This window comes from Furipterus horrens, unplaced genomic scaffold (assembly GCF_987537825.1).
Source record: "Furipterus horrens unplaced genomic scaffold, mFurHor1.1.pri manual_scaffold_6, whole genome shotgun sequence".
In the NCBI taxonomy this organism is placed as follows: domain Eukaryota; kingdom Metazoa; phylum Chordata; class Mammalia; order Chiroptera; family Furipteridae; genus Furipterus; species Furipterus horrens.
Window position 1 is genome coordinate 162,015,484 of NW_028327176.1, and position 18,609 is coordinate 162,034,092.

Sequence of the window (18,609 nt, forward strand, 5' to 3'; positions counted from 1 at the left end):
AGGTTTACTTGTGAGGCTCCACACGAAGCAGGAAGGGCAGGAAGGGCAGGAAGGCAGTCTCAGCAGCCACTCCGGCAGGCCTCCCAAAGAATTGGACACTAGCTCTGGTAGCATGAGGGCCCCTTTACTGTTCCCTTCTACTGCGATCTGCACTAGGGTCAAAAGTTCTCTACCTTTGCCTCTGCAACAAAGGTAGAGTGTATGTGTACCTCCATTTCACTCCTCAAGAAAGAAAGTCTGACTTGGCTAATCCCTGTTCAACAGTAGGCACTCTGTGCACGAAATGCATGCCGGCCACCAGATACCTGCTTGTGGCATAGGGCTTCATTCCTGGTGTAAATCAGTTGTGGCCAGGGAGGTGGGGTCACATGGTATAGAGCAATGCTTCTCAAACTTCAGCTTGTCTAGGAATCATGTGGGGACCTTATTAAATGCAGCTCTGATTCAGTAGGTCTTGGGTGTGGCATGAATTCTTTGCTTCCAGTAAGCTTCCAGGTGATGCTAATGGTGCTGCTCCTCTGACAACATTTTGATAGGGAGGAAAGAGCATGGCGACCTCTGTGTGAAGATAATTACTCAGAGGGCAGGCACTCTGTAGGAATCTGTGCTTGTGAGATGGCATTTCATGTGGAGAATTAAGTGTAAATCAAGCACTGGAAGAAAATGCAGTGTTGATGTCTCCATGTGTGTCATATGAGGCCAGTTTTGAATATGGTTAAGGTCAGAATGCATAAGGCATCTTCAGACTGAAGAGTCAGTATTGAGACCATTCAGGTGCAGTCTCTGAATAACAAGGTGGTTGAAGTTAGCTATTAATCCTTTTATTTTTAAATCCAAAGCAAAGATGGTTACTTGAATGTTTTCAGTGAGAGACAGTAAGCAATCAAGTCTGAATTTAAATTACTCATCTTTACTTGAGAGGTTGATGTAAAACTCCTTTATAGTTTGCCACCAAGTTTGTGTTATTGGGGAGGGTTGACAGTAGGATCTGCATTAGCATTTAGTTATTTATTACGAGTAATTGATAGATACAGTCCCTAGTATTGACACCAAGTGTCATATTCCTTATCATTCTGAGATCTTAGGAGAATCATACAATTCTAATTGTCTTCATTAGAGATTCATAGATGTGGTAGTTCAGCCCTTGGACCCAAAGATTCTTGTACTATTATAGTGTCTAACATCCATAGAGTTAATTCCAGCTTCAAAGTACCATTACATTCTTTCTTCTAGTCATTTCATAAATATAATCTAAGACTGACATTTAAAACCAGAGGATTTTTTTTTAATTCGGTGACGCTAGAGTCCAGTGGTTTATAATTATGAATAATGTCTAATGTAACAGAACTGAATTAAGTATTTAGACCCATCTGACATAATGGCAGATACATGAGGGAGAGCAAAATCTTCTGATATCTTCCCCATTTCATGCATTACATTTGAAAATTACTTTCATTTAAGCCCTATGTAATATTTAGTTCTTTTCTTCATGGTTCAATGACATGGGGGAATGATCATTTTATATTCTTTTATCATCTGGACCTCACACACTTTCACTCAGTCTTCTTACTTTAAATATGACTTATTTACACTTTAATGATCAGAAAAGGCAAAATTGGTTAACACATTGTTCACCAGTGACGAGTTAACTCGAGTTTTCCTGCCCAAACATTGTTGACTGGTCACGAGTTAACTGATGTTTTTGTGCCCAAATGTTGTTGACCATTTACGAGTTACCTTGTGTTTTTCTGTCCACAATGTTATTGACTGGTCACGAGTTAACTCGTGTTTTCATGCCCAAACGTTGACTGGTCATGAGTTAGCTCGTGTTTTCATGCCCAAATGTTGCTAATCGATCACAAGTTAGCTTGTGTTTGCACTTGCATTAGCTATTTCAATTTCTAAAATTTAGGGTAATATAGGAGATTGTAAAATCTTCATATTTTTCAATCATGTTCACTTTATTATAAAAAAATTATTTTTCATGATATTTAGATTTTTGTCACAATTTTAGTATTACAGAAATTTCAACCATGACAGATCATGACGGTGAAGAATTTTTCAGTGAATTATATGCAGATGCTTTATCTGATTGTCCTGAGTGATTTTGAAATATATTGTTGTAATTTGGAAACTGATAGTTTATCAGAAGACAGTTATCAATCTGATATTAGACCACCAAAATGGTAAAAAAGAAATGTAACAGAATCTGAAAGTGAAAGTGATTTTGAAGAAGAGTGTATTGAAAATGATATTACACCAACTTTAGAGGATTATTCTAATATTTCTAGTGTAACTGTCGAACTTAGTGATCCACAAAGCATCAGTTAAATGACAGATTTACTTTTTGATAATAGTTTTTTGATTTAATTGTTTCTCAAACCAATTTATACCACCACCAAATGGAACAATTTTATAAAAACTGCTAAAATATCACCATGGGTGGAATTTACCACTGGCGATATAAAGAAGTTTCTCAGTTTATTGCTACTGATGGGACAAACAAAAAATCACATTGGAGAGATTACTGGACAATGGACTCTTTGATTGAAGCACCAGTATTTCCTAAAACTATGAACAGAAAGAGGTTCGAGCAAATTCTTACATTTTCCTATCTCAGTGATAATTCACAAAATACATCTAGTGAAGACAGACTATATAAAATTAGACCTCTTTTGGATTACTTTATTCCCAAATTTCAGTCTTTGTATATACCTAAACAGGAGTTATCCCTAGGTGAAGCAATGGTACCATATAGAGGATGTATCAGCTTCAGAACATATAATCCAGCAAAAATAACAAAATTTGGGATTTTAGTGAGAATGCTTTGTGAAAGTGAGACTGACTACATTTGCAACTTCGAGATCTATTTGGGTGAAGCCAAAAAGCTACAAGAAACTATATTTTCTCTCTTAGAGCCATATCCTGATTCTTGGCACCATGTATATCAAGATAATTATTGTAATAGCATTGCTACAGCTGAAATGTTACTAGAAAATAAAACACTAATCTGTGGTACCATAAGGGAGAACCGTGGTTTGCCAAAGGTACTAAAAGTCAAAGAATCTTCAGAGAGAGGAAGTGACGTTTTACGGAAAGGACTCATTGTTCTTATATCATGGAAAGATAAAAGACTAGCGAATATAATATCACCTATTCACGATGCCTCTGTGAAATCCACTGGAAAGCGAAAGAGGAATTCTGCGGGAGACGTAGTTAAACCTGCGTGCGTATTAGACTACAGCAAGTACATGAAAGGAGGCGATGGAGCAGACCAGTATTTGGCCAACAGCAGTATCTTTTGAAAAACCATAAAGTGGGATAAGAAAGTGGCCTTCCTTCTGGTCAATTGCGCTTTATTCAATGCGTTCAACATTTACCGTCATTACAATTTTCAAAATAAAATAAGATACAAAAAGTTTCTACTACGAGTAGCTAGGGAATGGATAGCTGCTGATTTAAATGAGTGCAGCATAGAACCTGGCACTTCTGGTACCTCTGAACGAGCTCCTTACATTGATTCACCATTCAGGCTTTCAGGACAACTAAAGGACCACGTTTTAGGAAAATAGTCACTGGCATAAAAAAGAATGCAACTAGAACATGCAGTGTATGCTCTTCAAAAGGAAAGCACAGCAAAACCAGATATATTTGCAAAACCTGTTGTGTGCAATTGCATTTAGGTGATTGCTATACAGTTTATTATACCACAAAAGTTATTAAAATGTATATAGAAGATATGTACAAAGTTTCATTTCAATTCATTATGTATAAGTAAAGTATACTGAAGTTTATTAGACTGTTTCACTTTCATACTCCGTTACGAAATAATAGCCGGTGACATGAGATAGCCTCTGCGTAAAATTGCCGGCCAAAAACGTGTTAAGTGATTGACTAGGAATGTCGCTTTTTCTAAAAAACACAAGGATTTTCTTAATTTATGTGAATAAAATCTTGAAAACATTTTCAAATTTCTTATTTTGGTAACCATAGAAGATTGTGACCTACCGAATAGTTTAATCACATAACCTTGTTTGACTTCTGCAGTTTGTTTTTAATTATCAAAGAAAGAATGCTGTTTGGTGTGAGAAGGGGGTTAGGCACAGTGAAAAAGCTCTGGCATTGGAGCCAAACATTTTATCTAAATTTCTTTTTAACATATACTTGCTATTTTACTTTGGGCAAGTTATTTAATCTCTGAGCTTTGTGTTTCTTCCTCTCTAAACCTGCAATGCTCTTACCTACTTTGCAGCATTACTTTGTTGATAAAACTAAGTAATGCATGTGTTGCAGCATTATAAACATTACCATATAACACAATTGCAAAAAATAAAACACTTTAAAATTTTATTAAAAAATATTATTTTATTTTGATATAAATTAAAAAGACAGGTCCTTTTGTTCATATTTGCATGGGAAGAACATTATCTATTCATAACATAAGCGATAACTGTAGTGCTTCAGATTATAAAAGGAAGAGTTGTGATTATAATTGCCACTCAATTAATGTATATATTGGAACCACTGTTGTCAAAAAAAGTAATTTTCCAGAAAAAGGAAGTAGTGATTTTTGTGTAGTTTATCAAAAGAAATTCCAACTGATTTTCAAAATGCTGTCAGTAAATTCATGCATGTTACAGTGAAGTAGTTAATATGCAGGAGCTCAGAGAAGACTAGTCAGTTATCAGTGTTGTTCATAGTTAGACATTTTATTAACTCACTTAAATCAAACAGGTCTAGGAAAGTCAAGCTGTGTTCATGTGTTTTTAGAGAGTGAGGACCAGAAATAGAAATACTGTGTGAGAAGGAGATACTCCACTCTCATTCAAAATGAAGTCAGATCAAGTCTTCCATGTCACCTGGAAGACAAATATTTTCAGTGAATATGCACACACTTTAATACACACAGCCACATCATGAAAATACATGGACATTGTTCTGACGGTTTCCTAACAGGCCACGGAACCCTCAAGAGTGACATATTTCTAATAGGGTCTTTGTATTATTTTTTATAATTTTAAAAAGGGGAGTGTCCATTAGTTTGTGTTGTGCTTCATGGCAGATGGTATAGCAGTTGCCAGCTTTTTTAATTTGATGAAACATCTGTGGGGTTTTGATTTTTATAAAACTGAATGAAGCCATTGATAAGAGCAATGAGTCAAGAGAAAGGCAAATTTAAGGGCAGCAGTCTGAATGTGTGGATTTGGAGCATTGTGAGCCTTCAGGTTTTATTCTGTGTTTCAATCTAGGAGGCATTCTTAAGACCAAATCGTTTTCCAGAATGTCCCAAGTGTTTATTTGTAGTATAGCATACAAAAAGCCAAATCATCTATGCCAAGGCAATTTTTTACTCCTTTAATAACGGAATAGTTGTAGCTTATTGTAGTTCATCTTGTAGAGGAGAGATACTTTAAATCTGGACAAATGATAACCTTTTAGCTAATTTCCCCAAGGTTCACCATTTTTAGGCTTTAGACACTTTCAGTATTTCTACTAGTACTTAATCCTCCTTTTCTTTACACAGATCCAGTGCCCCACTTGCCAATTCATCTGGTGTTTTAAGTGCCACTCTCCTTGGCATGAAGGTGTTAACTGCAAGGAGTACAAAAAAGGGGACAAACTGTTGCGTCACTGGGCCAGCGAAATTGAACATGGGCAGAGGAATGCCCAGAAGTGTCCAAAGTGCAAGGTGAGATCATCTTTAATAGGAAAGGAAGAAATGTGTGCATCTGGATATCATTGAATAATATTATTACAATATTGAAGTGAATTGTGTGTATAACTTTATTATTGCAGGTGTGGAGAAAAAGAATATTTGTTGTTTCATTTTAGAAGAGCGATTATATTACGTAACTAAATTGAAATTTTTATATAGGAACAATGTATGTTCTTATTTGCATTGCCTTTCAAAATTTAGGGAGGCTGCATATAAATATTGATTTTAAACTTGCAAATTTGCACTGAAAAATGGAGATATGTGTACTGGGTAAAACTTATGAAAATATTATTTCCAGTTGGACACATGGACTATAGTCACTAGAGAAATCAGGAAGTCAGTCCAACCAGAAAACTGCATTCGATGTTTGCAGGTTAGGAATTGTTGAAATTTGAAGTGTTTGGGGTATTTTTGTTTTTTTTTTTAAGATCACATTAGTAAATTACATGTGTATGTATGTTTATGTGCAGTCTACCATATGTGGTTTCCACTTTTTGACAAATTTATTTTTAAAAGTCATGTCTAAAGTGGGCTTTATTTTCTCTTAAGAACAATTCTGCAATTTCTGCCTGAATGCTTAGCACCAGAAAAATGAAATTTGGGTTCTAAAGAAATTTTTAAGTTAATCATTTAACTTGAAGTGATAAAAGTGTATCTGAAGCTGATGAATGAGCATGAATATAATGCACAGATCCACTATGCCAAATTCACATGCTAGTTGATACATATAGTAATATAGTAAGTAAAAGCATTGCCTGAAGTAACATGTCACATTCTTAGCAATTGGAAGAAATTTTTGAAATAGTTTAGGTGACCTGGCTCTCTTGAAAGTGAGGTCTACAGATGTTTGTGCTAAAGCTTTCTTTGTTTTCCCTGTAGAAGACAAATTTATCTGCAATTACCTTTTCAATTTTAGGGCTTCTTCAGATCACTGCATTCGGTTGCTCAGTACATTTTAATCTCCATCCATTGATGAACAGTGAAAAAATAAAGCCTTTCCCCCTTTCTGTTGTCCCTTCTGTTTATTGAAAGCTACCACTCAGTTTTAAGCTAAATAAAGGCCAATAGGAATTTAGGAGTGCTGTGAAGTTCTACTTAACACTTCGAACATAAGTATACTTTATATCTCTCTGGAAAGCTATGAAAACAAGTACTGGTTAGCCTAGCTGCAAGATTATATACTGCAGCATTATGCAGTGGGGAAATATAGAATGAATTGAGTTAATACATAAAAACATACATTTGTTCCTGTAATCCCACATCTAACAGTAAGTGGATTCTGATGTCAGGAAAGAAAAGGCAGCCAACTGTAAGGACTTGACTGAAAGCAATACCAATTTCCCCCAGTTTTAACAAATATAAACAGTTAAGAGAAAGCATACATGCTGATTCCCTTGAGAAGTAACAGCTATAAGGTTGGGGGCTTTGAAAGGAATTACTTTTCAAATAGCTGAAAGGAAAGAGTCCAGGGAAGATGGAATCAGTTTACCTGACTACCTTGTAGCAGAGAATTTACTGTCCGGTGAGATTCAAGTTCCGTAACATTCATGTGAGTTTAAGTCATATTTTATTGCCTGTTTTGAATAAGATTGATTTCAGTTTTCTTTTAAGTATATGACTTTAAAGCTTTGCATTTACTTGTGACTTTCTTTTTTTGTCAGACCTTAAAATTGTATTTTCCCTATGAAACATTTCTGTTCTTATAAAATTTATGAGGAGTAATTACTTAATGAATTAATATTTATTTTATACTCCAAGGCTTTATTTTCATAATCCTTTTAAATTTATAAATATAAAAATTAAAGTTGCTAGGAGTTTGTGAAAAAGAGAAACTTTACACACTGCCAGGTGAACAAAACAATGATTATATATTTTCATAAGAATATCTTTCCAATAATGATAAATGTATTTAAATTTAATTGTAACCAAAGTATATTTATATTTTTGTACTATGCATAGGTATAGTTGTTTAGATTGATTCATAATTTTAACAATAATTCTGATTTTTAAATGATTGTTTTATTTATAAACATTATATAACATATGATAGAAATTTGAAAAAGAAAAAGAAAAAAATTCATTCAGAATCCTGCCACTCCAATATACTCACTGTTAATGTATTAGTGTGCCCCCTTGGTCATTCCCTATTTTAGTAATTTTTTTTTTTAAGTTTTAATTGTAGTAGGCAGATAATTTGATATCTTTCATTTTTCTACTTAACATGTCAGATCTTTCTTATAAGTAGCATTCATAATATTTGTTTTATTATTTATGTAATATTCTCTTGAATATTATTTTGCTGTTGGATACCAAAGTTAGTTTTGTTTGGGTTGGAACTGTTTTTTTAATATCTACATATCACAAATAATGTGTTGATGATATTCATCTTGATTACTGTATATCTTTTTTCCCTGTATTTGGACCTTTAAAAGCTTATTTTCTAAAGGTAGACTCACTGGGTTAAAGGATATCAATGTTTTGGGCATTTTGTTCATATTGCCAATTTGCTCTCTAAAAAGATTAGGACAATATGTAATTCCACCAGAAAAAAGTTGAGAAATTGCTCCTCTATGAGCATTTCCTATTAGCATTTCAAGTGGTTTTAAAATTCTAACTCAATAGTTTGAAAATATTTTGCTCTTGTATTTTGAATTGCCTTTTTTGCTTTTAGATTGAGTATAAATTTACATATTTTTGACTTTGTAATACCCCTTTTTGAACTTTATGTTTACATTTTTTGCACCTTTACATGAGTCAGACTGGGATATATTTTTCATTATCAACTTAAATGAGCTCTCTATTTGAAAATATAAATTGTTAAAGAAATACTGTGGAAATATCAGGATTCATAATGCTATTTTTTATTGTGGTAAAAAAATACACAAAATTTAACATCTTAACCATTTTTATGTGCAAATGGTGTTTTTTTTTAAATTTATGTTTTGTTTGAAAACTTGAAATACAGTATTCTGAAGTGTGCACTCATTATGAGTCTTTAAACCAAATCTATTTTACTGTTTTTGATTACAGAAAGTGGTCACCGCATATAATTTTATTTTTCAACACATATATTTTGTCTGTTTATTTAAATAAATTTTAAAATAAGCGTTTATTTTAATTAACTGTAAATGTGCAGCAACACTGCCTGCTGGATATTTCCAAAGACCTGAAAATTTTAGATTTTAGAAGAATTTAAAATCTTAATATTCCTATCTAATATTACTATAAACACTGTCAAAACTAAAAGCAGTTAGGAAGCCTTTAAAAATGTTGGTGAGAACTTTGTTAATAATAATTAATGATCCAATCATCTGGTTGTTCCTCAAAAGGTTTAGTATCAGTTAGTGTTACTTCTTTTAACCAGGCTTTGACTGTTAACCATATCATGGTTTTTCTTTGTGAAGTTTTAAATTGTTAAGACCACATTTTTCCAAATGCCAGATTTCTGCCCTCTTGACTATATATTTTTAACATAGGTACTTTCAAAAGGGAAATAAACCCATCATCAGGTCTTTTAACTAATAATTTGACATAAGCCAGTTTAAAGTAAACAGGAAGTTAAAATTAAGAAACAATTATAAAAGAAGGCAGTATATAAAGAAGCATTGTCTCTTCAAAAAATATTTCTGAGGGAAATATTGCAACATGTTAACATTTTTAAATGTGGTGGTGAATCCATGAACATCTATTACATTGTTATCTCTAATTTTTAAAGTATTTGAAATAGCTCGTGATTAGAAAATAATCTCACATCTCAATTTAGGACATTTTCTAAGACATTGAATAAAGATAATTAATTAGGGAATTATACATTTTCATAGGCTAATAGATAAGCAGTGTAATGTATGAATTAATGAGTAATGAAGTCATTTATTTTATTCCAGGATCAGCATACATGTTCCCCATTTTAGGTGGCTAAATATTCATTTTTATATTTTTTTAAAGAAATGCTAAGATGTGAATAGGGAGTGCTGAATTCTGATATGCCATCTTTATTTCATTTATGAAAATGCCATTGTATAACACTCTTGTCTTTTTGGTATTAGTGGAGTAATAATAATAATAATAATACTGTCTAACATATACTGATGTTTACTACATGTCAGTCTCCAGTGTAGTTTTATACATATGTTGTCCCTTCAAATCCCTAGATGTTATACTAAGATGCGAAGTTCCAATGTGCCATCCAGGTTTTAATTATTCATTATGCTTGTCATTATATTTCCTTTTAGATATTTTATTCTCTTTAATCCTATAATAGAGTGATGTGGGCAAGAATGTATTTTCAGAGATAATGCTTAATTTTCCCCAGTTCACAAAAAAATTAGCACAAAAGCCACATCTGTGGTTGCGGAAGAACTTAAGAGTATTAATGTTAGATCTTAGAGAAAATTGTGCAATTCTCGGGTACCGCTCACACTACTACAAAACCACATTCAGTGAGGGGCCCATGGCTGCTTTCAAATAGTGCCCATTCAGAAAATAAAATAACTTCTCCTTGAGTACTAATTATCCATTTTAATTCTCCACATTGCTTGAAATCACAACTTTTGGAGTAATGGTTATCACTGCTACTGTTTTCTTGGTGTCCCAAAGTTGACACCTTAGTTGTGAGGAGAGTCTGATTGATGACTAATACTTTCTAGGATATAAACTGCATTACAGCCAATACCCCATTTTTATGACAAATAATTTTAAAATTTGTTTACTATCCTGAGATTAAATTAAAATGTGACTACATATAACATTTTATTTAAAAATTAATATATTGTCCTAAATATAACAAAATAGAAATAAGTGAAACTATTATAATGAAACTGTAAGTATTTCAACATGTAAACGTGCAGGTACCAAGACATTAAAAGATACAAAAAAGCAGTCAAATTTTTTTCCCTATTTATAATGTATACCTTTGGATTTAAGGTAATGTATATCTTCAGATATTTATAAACAGATTTTCATCTACATGAATGTCTAATGCATTAGAAAATTCTATGCAGGATGGCCCCAGCATTGCAGGACACAGCCATAAATGCCAACATCAGCCATCTTTGCAACTACAAAACATCCCCCTACAAAACAAAAATTCTGAAGCATTTCCAAGGGGCTGAGAGCCCTTACTGTTACAGGTGAAGGCTCCCAAGAGGGATGAAGTGTAGTGAGCCATGTAGAAAGGGGAATGTTTTCATATGAATGCAACGGGGCCAGTTTTGCCAAAGGATCTAAAGCTTTCTTAGATGATCTGTTTATTTTTATTTTCATTTCAAGTTTTAAGAGCTGCTTTTTTTCTGCAGCAAACTCAACTTCTAATTCAAAACAGGGTGCAGGTTTTACTGGTGGCAGCAGCCAATAGCCGAACAAAGGTTTGGGGGTCTATGAGGAAAGGCATACACTCAAATGCCTGCTCAGTGTCTTCATTTACCTTAATAGACTTCTCCAACACGGTGTATCCTCCTGTCCCCAAGAGGTTCTTCTCTTCATTCCCCACCTCAGTAAATAGCGACTCCAACGCTCTAGCTGCTCAGGTCAAAAATTTCTATCATCCCAGACACTCTTTCTCTCATACCCCAGGTTCATGAGTCATGAAGTTGTATAGATTGTACCTTGAGATATATTCAGAATTTGACCACATCTCAGCACCCCCACTGTCATTGCTGTGGTTACAGGGCATCATCATCTTTCTCTAAGATTTTTGCAATAGCCTCTGGACTGTTTTCTCACTCTTCACAGTATTCTTGACACAGAAACCAGACCGAGGCTATTAAACACAAGCAGATTACATCATCCTCTTCTCAAAACCTTATGTGGCTCTCATCTCACACAAAGCAAGAGCTGTTTCTTATAATGATCCTATAAGGTCACACCGTGGACACACCTCAATGCCATTATTCATCTGACATCACCTTCTACATCCTTCATCTTCCTCCAGTGACACTGCCGTCCTTGCTGGGCTTCAGAAACATTGGGCATGTTCCCTTCTCAGGGCCTCTATACTTGCTTTTTCCCTTTGTCTGGAATATTCATTTTTCAGATGTCTGGATGACCAGCCCCCTAACCCCTACCCTTCATGTCTGAACAAAATTCAGCTTCTCAGTAACTACCTTCCCCTACATTAATGGGTAAAATGACCCTTTTTATGCTTTATTGTTTCCCTGTAGCACCATATAACTTATTATCATTTAAAACAGTGGTTGTATTTTACAGCCTGAGAGCATGGATTTTGATCTATTTTGGTTCTTAATGTACCTTTAGCATTTAGAGCAGTGCTGGGTCCTGTGTCACACTAAACAGAAAATTCTTGAATGAATGAGTGCCATTTTTCTTTCCTCCTTATATGGACTTATAGTGAGAATCCATTCTATGCTCATCAAACATGGTCCTTTTTCTCATGAATCTCACAGAAGGGGCGACACAGTAGTTACACTCACTATGATCAAAGGCTATTGCACTTGAGGAGGGCTTTGCATAGAGTAAGAGGGTTCATGGTGAAAGGGACATCTCATTCATCTTGGGGAATCCAGAAAGAGCTGGGTTGTCAAAGATCATTGGTCAGATTTTGGCATGATAGATGGTATCCAGGAATGGGAGCCTTACAATGAAGAGTGCAAGGGCACAGAGCCAGGAAGTGCGAGCTGTAGAAAACAGCCACAAGTACTTTGTGGTTCCTTTCGAGTAAGGCTCACAGAAGGAAGTGGTAAAAGGAGGGGCTGTAGAAGCAAACAGGCCTGAGCTTTGCATGCAATGTTAAGAAACGTGGGTTTTATCCACCAGACTGAAAAGCTGTAAGCATGGGAATGGTGGTATCAGATTTATATTTTAGGTGGGTTGTTGTTGATTAGATGTTGTTGTAGACATCTAGAAGGAAGTGAGGACAGTATGAGCTAAGCTAGTGCTCAAAAAGCTGGAGAAGAGGAGAAGGATTAGATAGGTATCTTGGACCTAAAGCTATCTGACCTTGGATGTGGGAAATAAAAAGAGTATACCCACCAGAGACCTAGCTTGGGTGTCTAAATGGATGGTGATATTATAAACTGAGGTCAAATATGGAGAATGGACCTAGTATTATTTTGTTGTTGTTGGGTCAGGAGGACAGGGAATGGTGATGAATCTGGTTTTTCTTATTTGAGTTTGAAATGGCTTTAAGGCATATGGGTATATATATCTGACCAGCAAATACATGCTACATGAGTCTGCAGCTCAGGATCCAAGTCCACAGTGGGAATTAAGAAATTAGATCTTGTTGAAGGACATTGAAACCATTTGAGTATGGGAGAGATTATCCGAAGAGCATGTTCAAAGTGGTGAGCCATGTTTGGAATGAGGGATATGTGAAGAAATAGAGGCCTAGGGGAGATATGAGGAGTACCTAGAAAAATGGTGATATTGAAGCAAAAGTATATAAAAGGTCAGAAGGAGGTAGTGATCAACTGATTTAATGACACTGAGAGATACAATTAGATAAGAATGTAAAAATTGGATTTGATCATTAGAAGGTCATGGATAATACTCATCGGTTTTTTTAAATTAGTATTTATTGAGAAGATGCTATGTGACAGGACCTTTGCAAGTCTCTTGGAAGGCCACCTTCCCCCCCCACACCCCCTCTCTTATTAGGGAATACTGGACCCAAGGGTAGGCAGGACGACGACCACGCCCAGCTTGAAGCAGCTAGAAGAGCAGGAGACCGTCGCCCACTGTCCTCTATAAGAATATAAAGGATCCAAAGCCTGGGGGGCGGGGGGGGGGGTGTTATATTTTTTATTGTTATAAAAAGAAATCAATTAATGAATTAATTCTAAAATAGTAATAACATAGGAAAAGGAGAAACCGGAGCGATTGCATGCATGACCCGTGGGCATGGACTGGGGAAGGGAGGGATTGCTGGGGGAGGGGCGTGCTGAGCTGTGGGGAGCAAAGGGGAAAAAATGGAACTATTGTGACAATATAATCTATAAAATGTAATAAAGAAAAATACTTAGGAAAAGAAAACAATAAACAAGATGAATATGATCTGGGCCCTTTTAGATCTTATCAACAGGGAGAGTAGAGGGTTTGAGTGGAGGGATATAGATGATTAAAGAGTTTTTAAATGTTAAAGTGAGGAATGCTTTGGCAGGGCTAGTGCAGGTTGCTTCTCCTTTCATGGAGACAGTTTCACAGATGTGCTGAGCTGGGGATGCTCTCCCTACCTCTGAGTCCTCTGAACTAGTGAACTGCTACTTGACCTTCATTTCTCAGATCAAATGCCCCTTCCTTAGAGAAGCCTCTTCTGATCCTTAGACCAAATCAAACTCCCCCTATTAAGTACTTTCTTCACAACTTGTTCTTTTTCTTCATAGCATGTGTCCTAGCTTATGAGTGCATATTTATTTGTACAATTGATTCATGGCTTTCTACGCCTTAGACTATAAGCCCTTTAAGGGCAAGACCATATCAGATTTTATCAATGGACAAATAAATATTTGTTGAATGCATGAATGAATGAATGTTTCCTGGAGAAACGTAGCTGATCTGGATGTTCCGGTAACATGGGGTTGCAGCCAACTGAGAAGGTAAGAAAAGCAGTGAGTGTAGAATATGCTTTTAAGAAGCTTGGTAAAAATGGAAGGGTGAGGGAAATTATTGGCTAGAAGGTCATGTGGAATTAAAGGAAGGAATTGTTAGGATGTGGCAGTACCCATACTATTGACAGGCTAAGTGATGTACAGTCACAGAGGGGGGAGAGAGTGAAGATGAATGTGGAGGGAAAACTGGCATCTGAAGATTTCTGAGAACATGAAGCATGGGCTCAAAGGAAGTACATTAAAGAAGAAAAAGAAAATTGGGGGCTAATTTTTAGTACAGCTCTATCCTCAAGAATAAGAATAGGACAGTACTCCACACTCTTCTTCAAAAAATTCCTGTCATAAATCAATCATAAGACTTAACTTGACATATATATGAAATTTCCTGTAACAGAAAAACTGGTGTATTGAAGGACAATTAACGTTATCAGAGTATTGGCTTTAAAGAGCTAACATAGCAGGAGGCACCAAATAATTTTGAAATCAACATTTTATTCCTTGCAGTGTAGTCTCCTATAATAGAGGTGACCACTTTTAGTGTGACATGACAGGTGAGAATTCATATCTACCCATTTACTTTCTTCTTCCAATTTTTAATATTATTTTGATTCTTCTTTTGATGATCTTTTACCTTTAAATAGTGTACTTACCATGGTTTTCTCACTGTAAGACACACCTGACCATAAGACACACCTAGGTTTAGAGGACAAAAACAAGAAAAAAATATTCTGAACCAAATGGTGTACTAAAATATTGAATAAAATATAACAGAATAATATTTCAATCATGTAAAGCAAACAGCAGTCCACAGTGGTATTAAGAACCATCATCACTGTCATTAAGAAATGAGGAGAGACCAGCCCTGGCTGCTGTGGCTCAGTGGATTGAGTGTCGGCCTGCGAGCCAAGTGTCGCTGGTTCGATTCCCAGTCAGGGCACATAACTAGGTTGCACGTCAGGTTCCCAGTTGGGGGGGGGAGTGAGAGGCAACCACACAGTGATGTTTCTCTCCCTCTCTTTCTCCTTTCCCCTCTCTCTAAAAATAAAATAAATAAGCGAACAAACAAATAAATAAATTATTTAAAAAAAAAAAAAAAGAAATGAGGAGAGACCTTAAGGTTCAAGTACTCTTCTAGTTTTCTGGGAACCCCAGGTCAGGTGATACACATCATGCTCTGTGACGCAATATTTGCTCCATAAGATGTACAGACACCGCCACCCCCCCACTTTGGGGGGGGGTATGACTTATGGAGCGAAATACATGGTAATTTTCTGTTTCGTATTCTAACAATTTTAGACGGTATATGAGGAACTACCCCTGCTACAATTCTTTTTGCTTCCTCCCATTTCCCAACCTTTGAGCTATACCTTTGTTTTTATATTGTCAAATTGAATAACACTCACATTTTATTCTAATATAATATTTTAATACTTCTGTTTTTTTCTAAACGATGATTCTAACATATAAAAACCAATTGGTGTTTACATAATCAAGCACATATAATTATGGAACTGGGATTACATTTCCTTTTCTAAGAGATCATGACTGCTAGGAAACATGCCCCTAGCATCCATGCTAAGTATCAATTAATTATATCATATTTTGTTACACCCCATATTAAGAACTTACATGCCTTTTATTTTGTTTTGTTTTGTTTTCCCTAAAAATTTTCATTGCTTTTTCCCTTATTGAGAGTAGAAATACCCACATTATTTATCATGTTATTTAATATTTAGCTGCTGAGGAATTTTATTGCTTAATGTATTGTTATTTTTTGAAGATGTTCTTGAAACCACCTGACTTCCTATATTTAATTGGACTAATTGCTTTCCAGCTTTTTCTCTCATATTTCTTACCATCATTTTTTGTTATGTGCTAATATTCTCTTTTATAGAGTTTTACATTCACCTATGAAGTGCTTCCTTGAGTCATGGCTCCAGAAAAAATTTAGAGGAGTCTTAGCATCACTGGGACTGTTTTATTTTTGCTCCTATATATTAATTCTGTAGTTGGACAAGAATTTTAGGTTCATAATATTTTTTATTGTATCTTTGAAGACTTTGTTTCTATCTTTGCATTTTAAAAATGTCTGTGTTATGAAGAATTGGTATAGTAAGCCAAGTAAAGAACTAAATATTACTCGTGGGATATTTTTTAACTTTTTTGTAATTGTTGTTTCTGATCAATTCTTTCAGATAGCAAAAGCCAGTAATGCAAACTCATATGTAAAAGTACAGGGTAAATTATTTTTTAGCAACAATAATATATAACAGTTAATTTAGATATTATTTTCTGCTTAAAGAATATAATAAGTTCTGATTTCTTGGTGAAGGAGATAAATTCTTGCAAGCAGATATGTACTGATTTAATCATAAAATGGGTACGATGTATAGCAGTTCATTTATTCTTATTCTTTCACCTTATTAAGAAGAAGCTGTGTGAAAATAAAAGGCTTAATTCTATTTTTATTTTTAGAAATTTCTGGACATTTTATTTAAAAAAACAATGTAAACAACATGAAGAGGGTAGATACTTAAATATATATGGCTTTTATTAATAATCTTTTACTACAGGTGTTGATATGTCCTATGAAGAATAGCATAGGCTCAAAAATCATCCATATTGTTATTTCTGTCTACTACAATGTAGACTTCATATCAAAAACTCTTATTAAAGAAATATCTAGCATATTCTGACCATTCACCTCATGACTTGTAAAGAGGTATAAGCAACATTTAGTGATTAAATATTCAACTCAAGTATCAGCCATCCTTAGTTGTTATAGATGGGGAAAGGAACTCTGTGAGCAACAACAAAGCAAATGACACTTGTGGTTTCTTAGTAGTCAGTTTAAATTAATGAATTAAGAATATATTGCCTGTTCTACTGTCTCCATCCCTTAAGTAAAAACAAAATATTGATTCTAAATTATAGCCACTTGGGTGGTTCATTATTTTTTAGCAGAGCTAACTCCATGAATGTTTTGAAGCTATGATAAAACAGCTTCATTGAAAAATAAAATGATATTTATGTAAACGTAATTAAGCCTACATTTTAAGGCTCTATGTTTTAAAAATAAAGGTGGCATTGTCAAAGTGTGATCTTTAACAAAATATACAGGGAACTCATTTAACATATGAAATTTATTATCCACTGGGTAATTGGAGTCCAAAATTACAACTTGCTTAGCAACTGTGAAAATTAATGTCTCCTGTTGCACATTAACTTGCATTGTATCAATTCATTTTTCTGTTAGTATCATAATATACTCACATATAATCAAGATATATTCACAGTAGTAATAAAGGTTTGCTGTGTATTTAACAGTTGGTAAATTATGAAATCATTTTTTATGATTAAATCATTGTCTTCTATGTGTGTAAAGTATTCAAATTAATCTATAGAACCATATAATCCTGCAATGCATAAGATTAGTACTATTGTCAGAGCTTGGAATTTTATCACCTACTGTGCAGAAATGTTATTGGACCAACAATATTTTAGTTGCCTGCCATTTTTAGAATATTATTTTAGGAACAAGACAGTTCAGAGAGACTATAAATTGCTGTTTTCATGATTTAAATGAAAAAGTAAATTTATTTCAAGAAATTTTAGAATCCAGTGAAACAACATTACACACAGATATAAAATGACAGTGAAAATTGTAGGTGAAATTTTGAGGCAAATGAACTTTCAGTGACAAGTTTAACTTATTAGAACAAGCTTCCTGTCAGTAAAAGTTTTGATACTGTTTTAAAGGAAGGAATGAGTTGCTCCCTCCCCACCAAAACAAGCTAAAAGTAGAGAAAAGGCTCAGATTTGCCTTGATTGGGAGAGCAAACATGTTTGTCTAACCAATGCAAAGATTATGCTGTCATTTAACAAGAATGTAATTGACCTCTGGTTTTATAATAAAGAAACAGACATGAATCAAAATCCTTCCTCCATTCACTCTAGCAGATTACTTTTCTAAGCTCTGGTTATGAGTAAGAATGCCAATCTTATGGCACAGTTACAAGGCTTAAAGGTGCTAATCTATTTACAATGCTTGGCACATAATGGGCCCTGAACAAATATTAGTTCTTTTCTCTTTGGAAGTCAAATACAGCGCTGTGCTATGTGACCAGAAAATGTTAAGCTTTATTGTCTCCGTTTTAAGATCAAATACAATAGACAATTAAAACGTTGAGTGTGTGACAAAATAACCTTTATTTTGGCTGCTCAGCAGTTTCCTTTGAACGTGTTCTCTCCTAGTGCTCGGGTGGTTTAAAGAACGATCAGAAATTGTTCCAGAGTCCAGCAGGACCATTGGCCTACATTATTCTTGAA

At 34.6% G+C, this 18,609-nt stretch overlaps 1 protein-coding gene across 2 annotated transcripts in view; it reads left to right on the top strand.

Moving 5' to 3' along the window:
• Nucleotides 1-18,609, top strand: part of RNF217 (ring finger protein 217) — a 109,727-nt gene that overhangs the window by 83,006 nt on the left and 8,112 nt on the right. For both annotated transcript variants that reach the window (XM_090279809.1, XM_090279808.1), the window contains one exon: nucleotides 5,525-5,689. In XM_090279809.1, coding sequence (XP_090135935.1) covers nucleotides 5,525-5,689 — 165 coding nt within the window. The remainder of the gene's footprint in view (nucleotides 1-5,524; nucleotides 5,690-18,609) is intronic.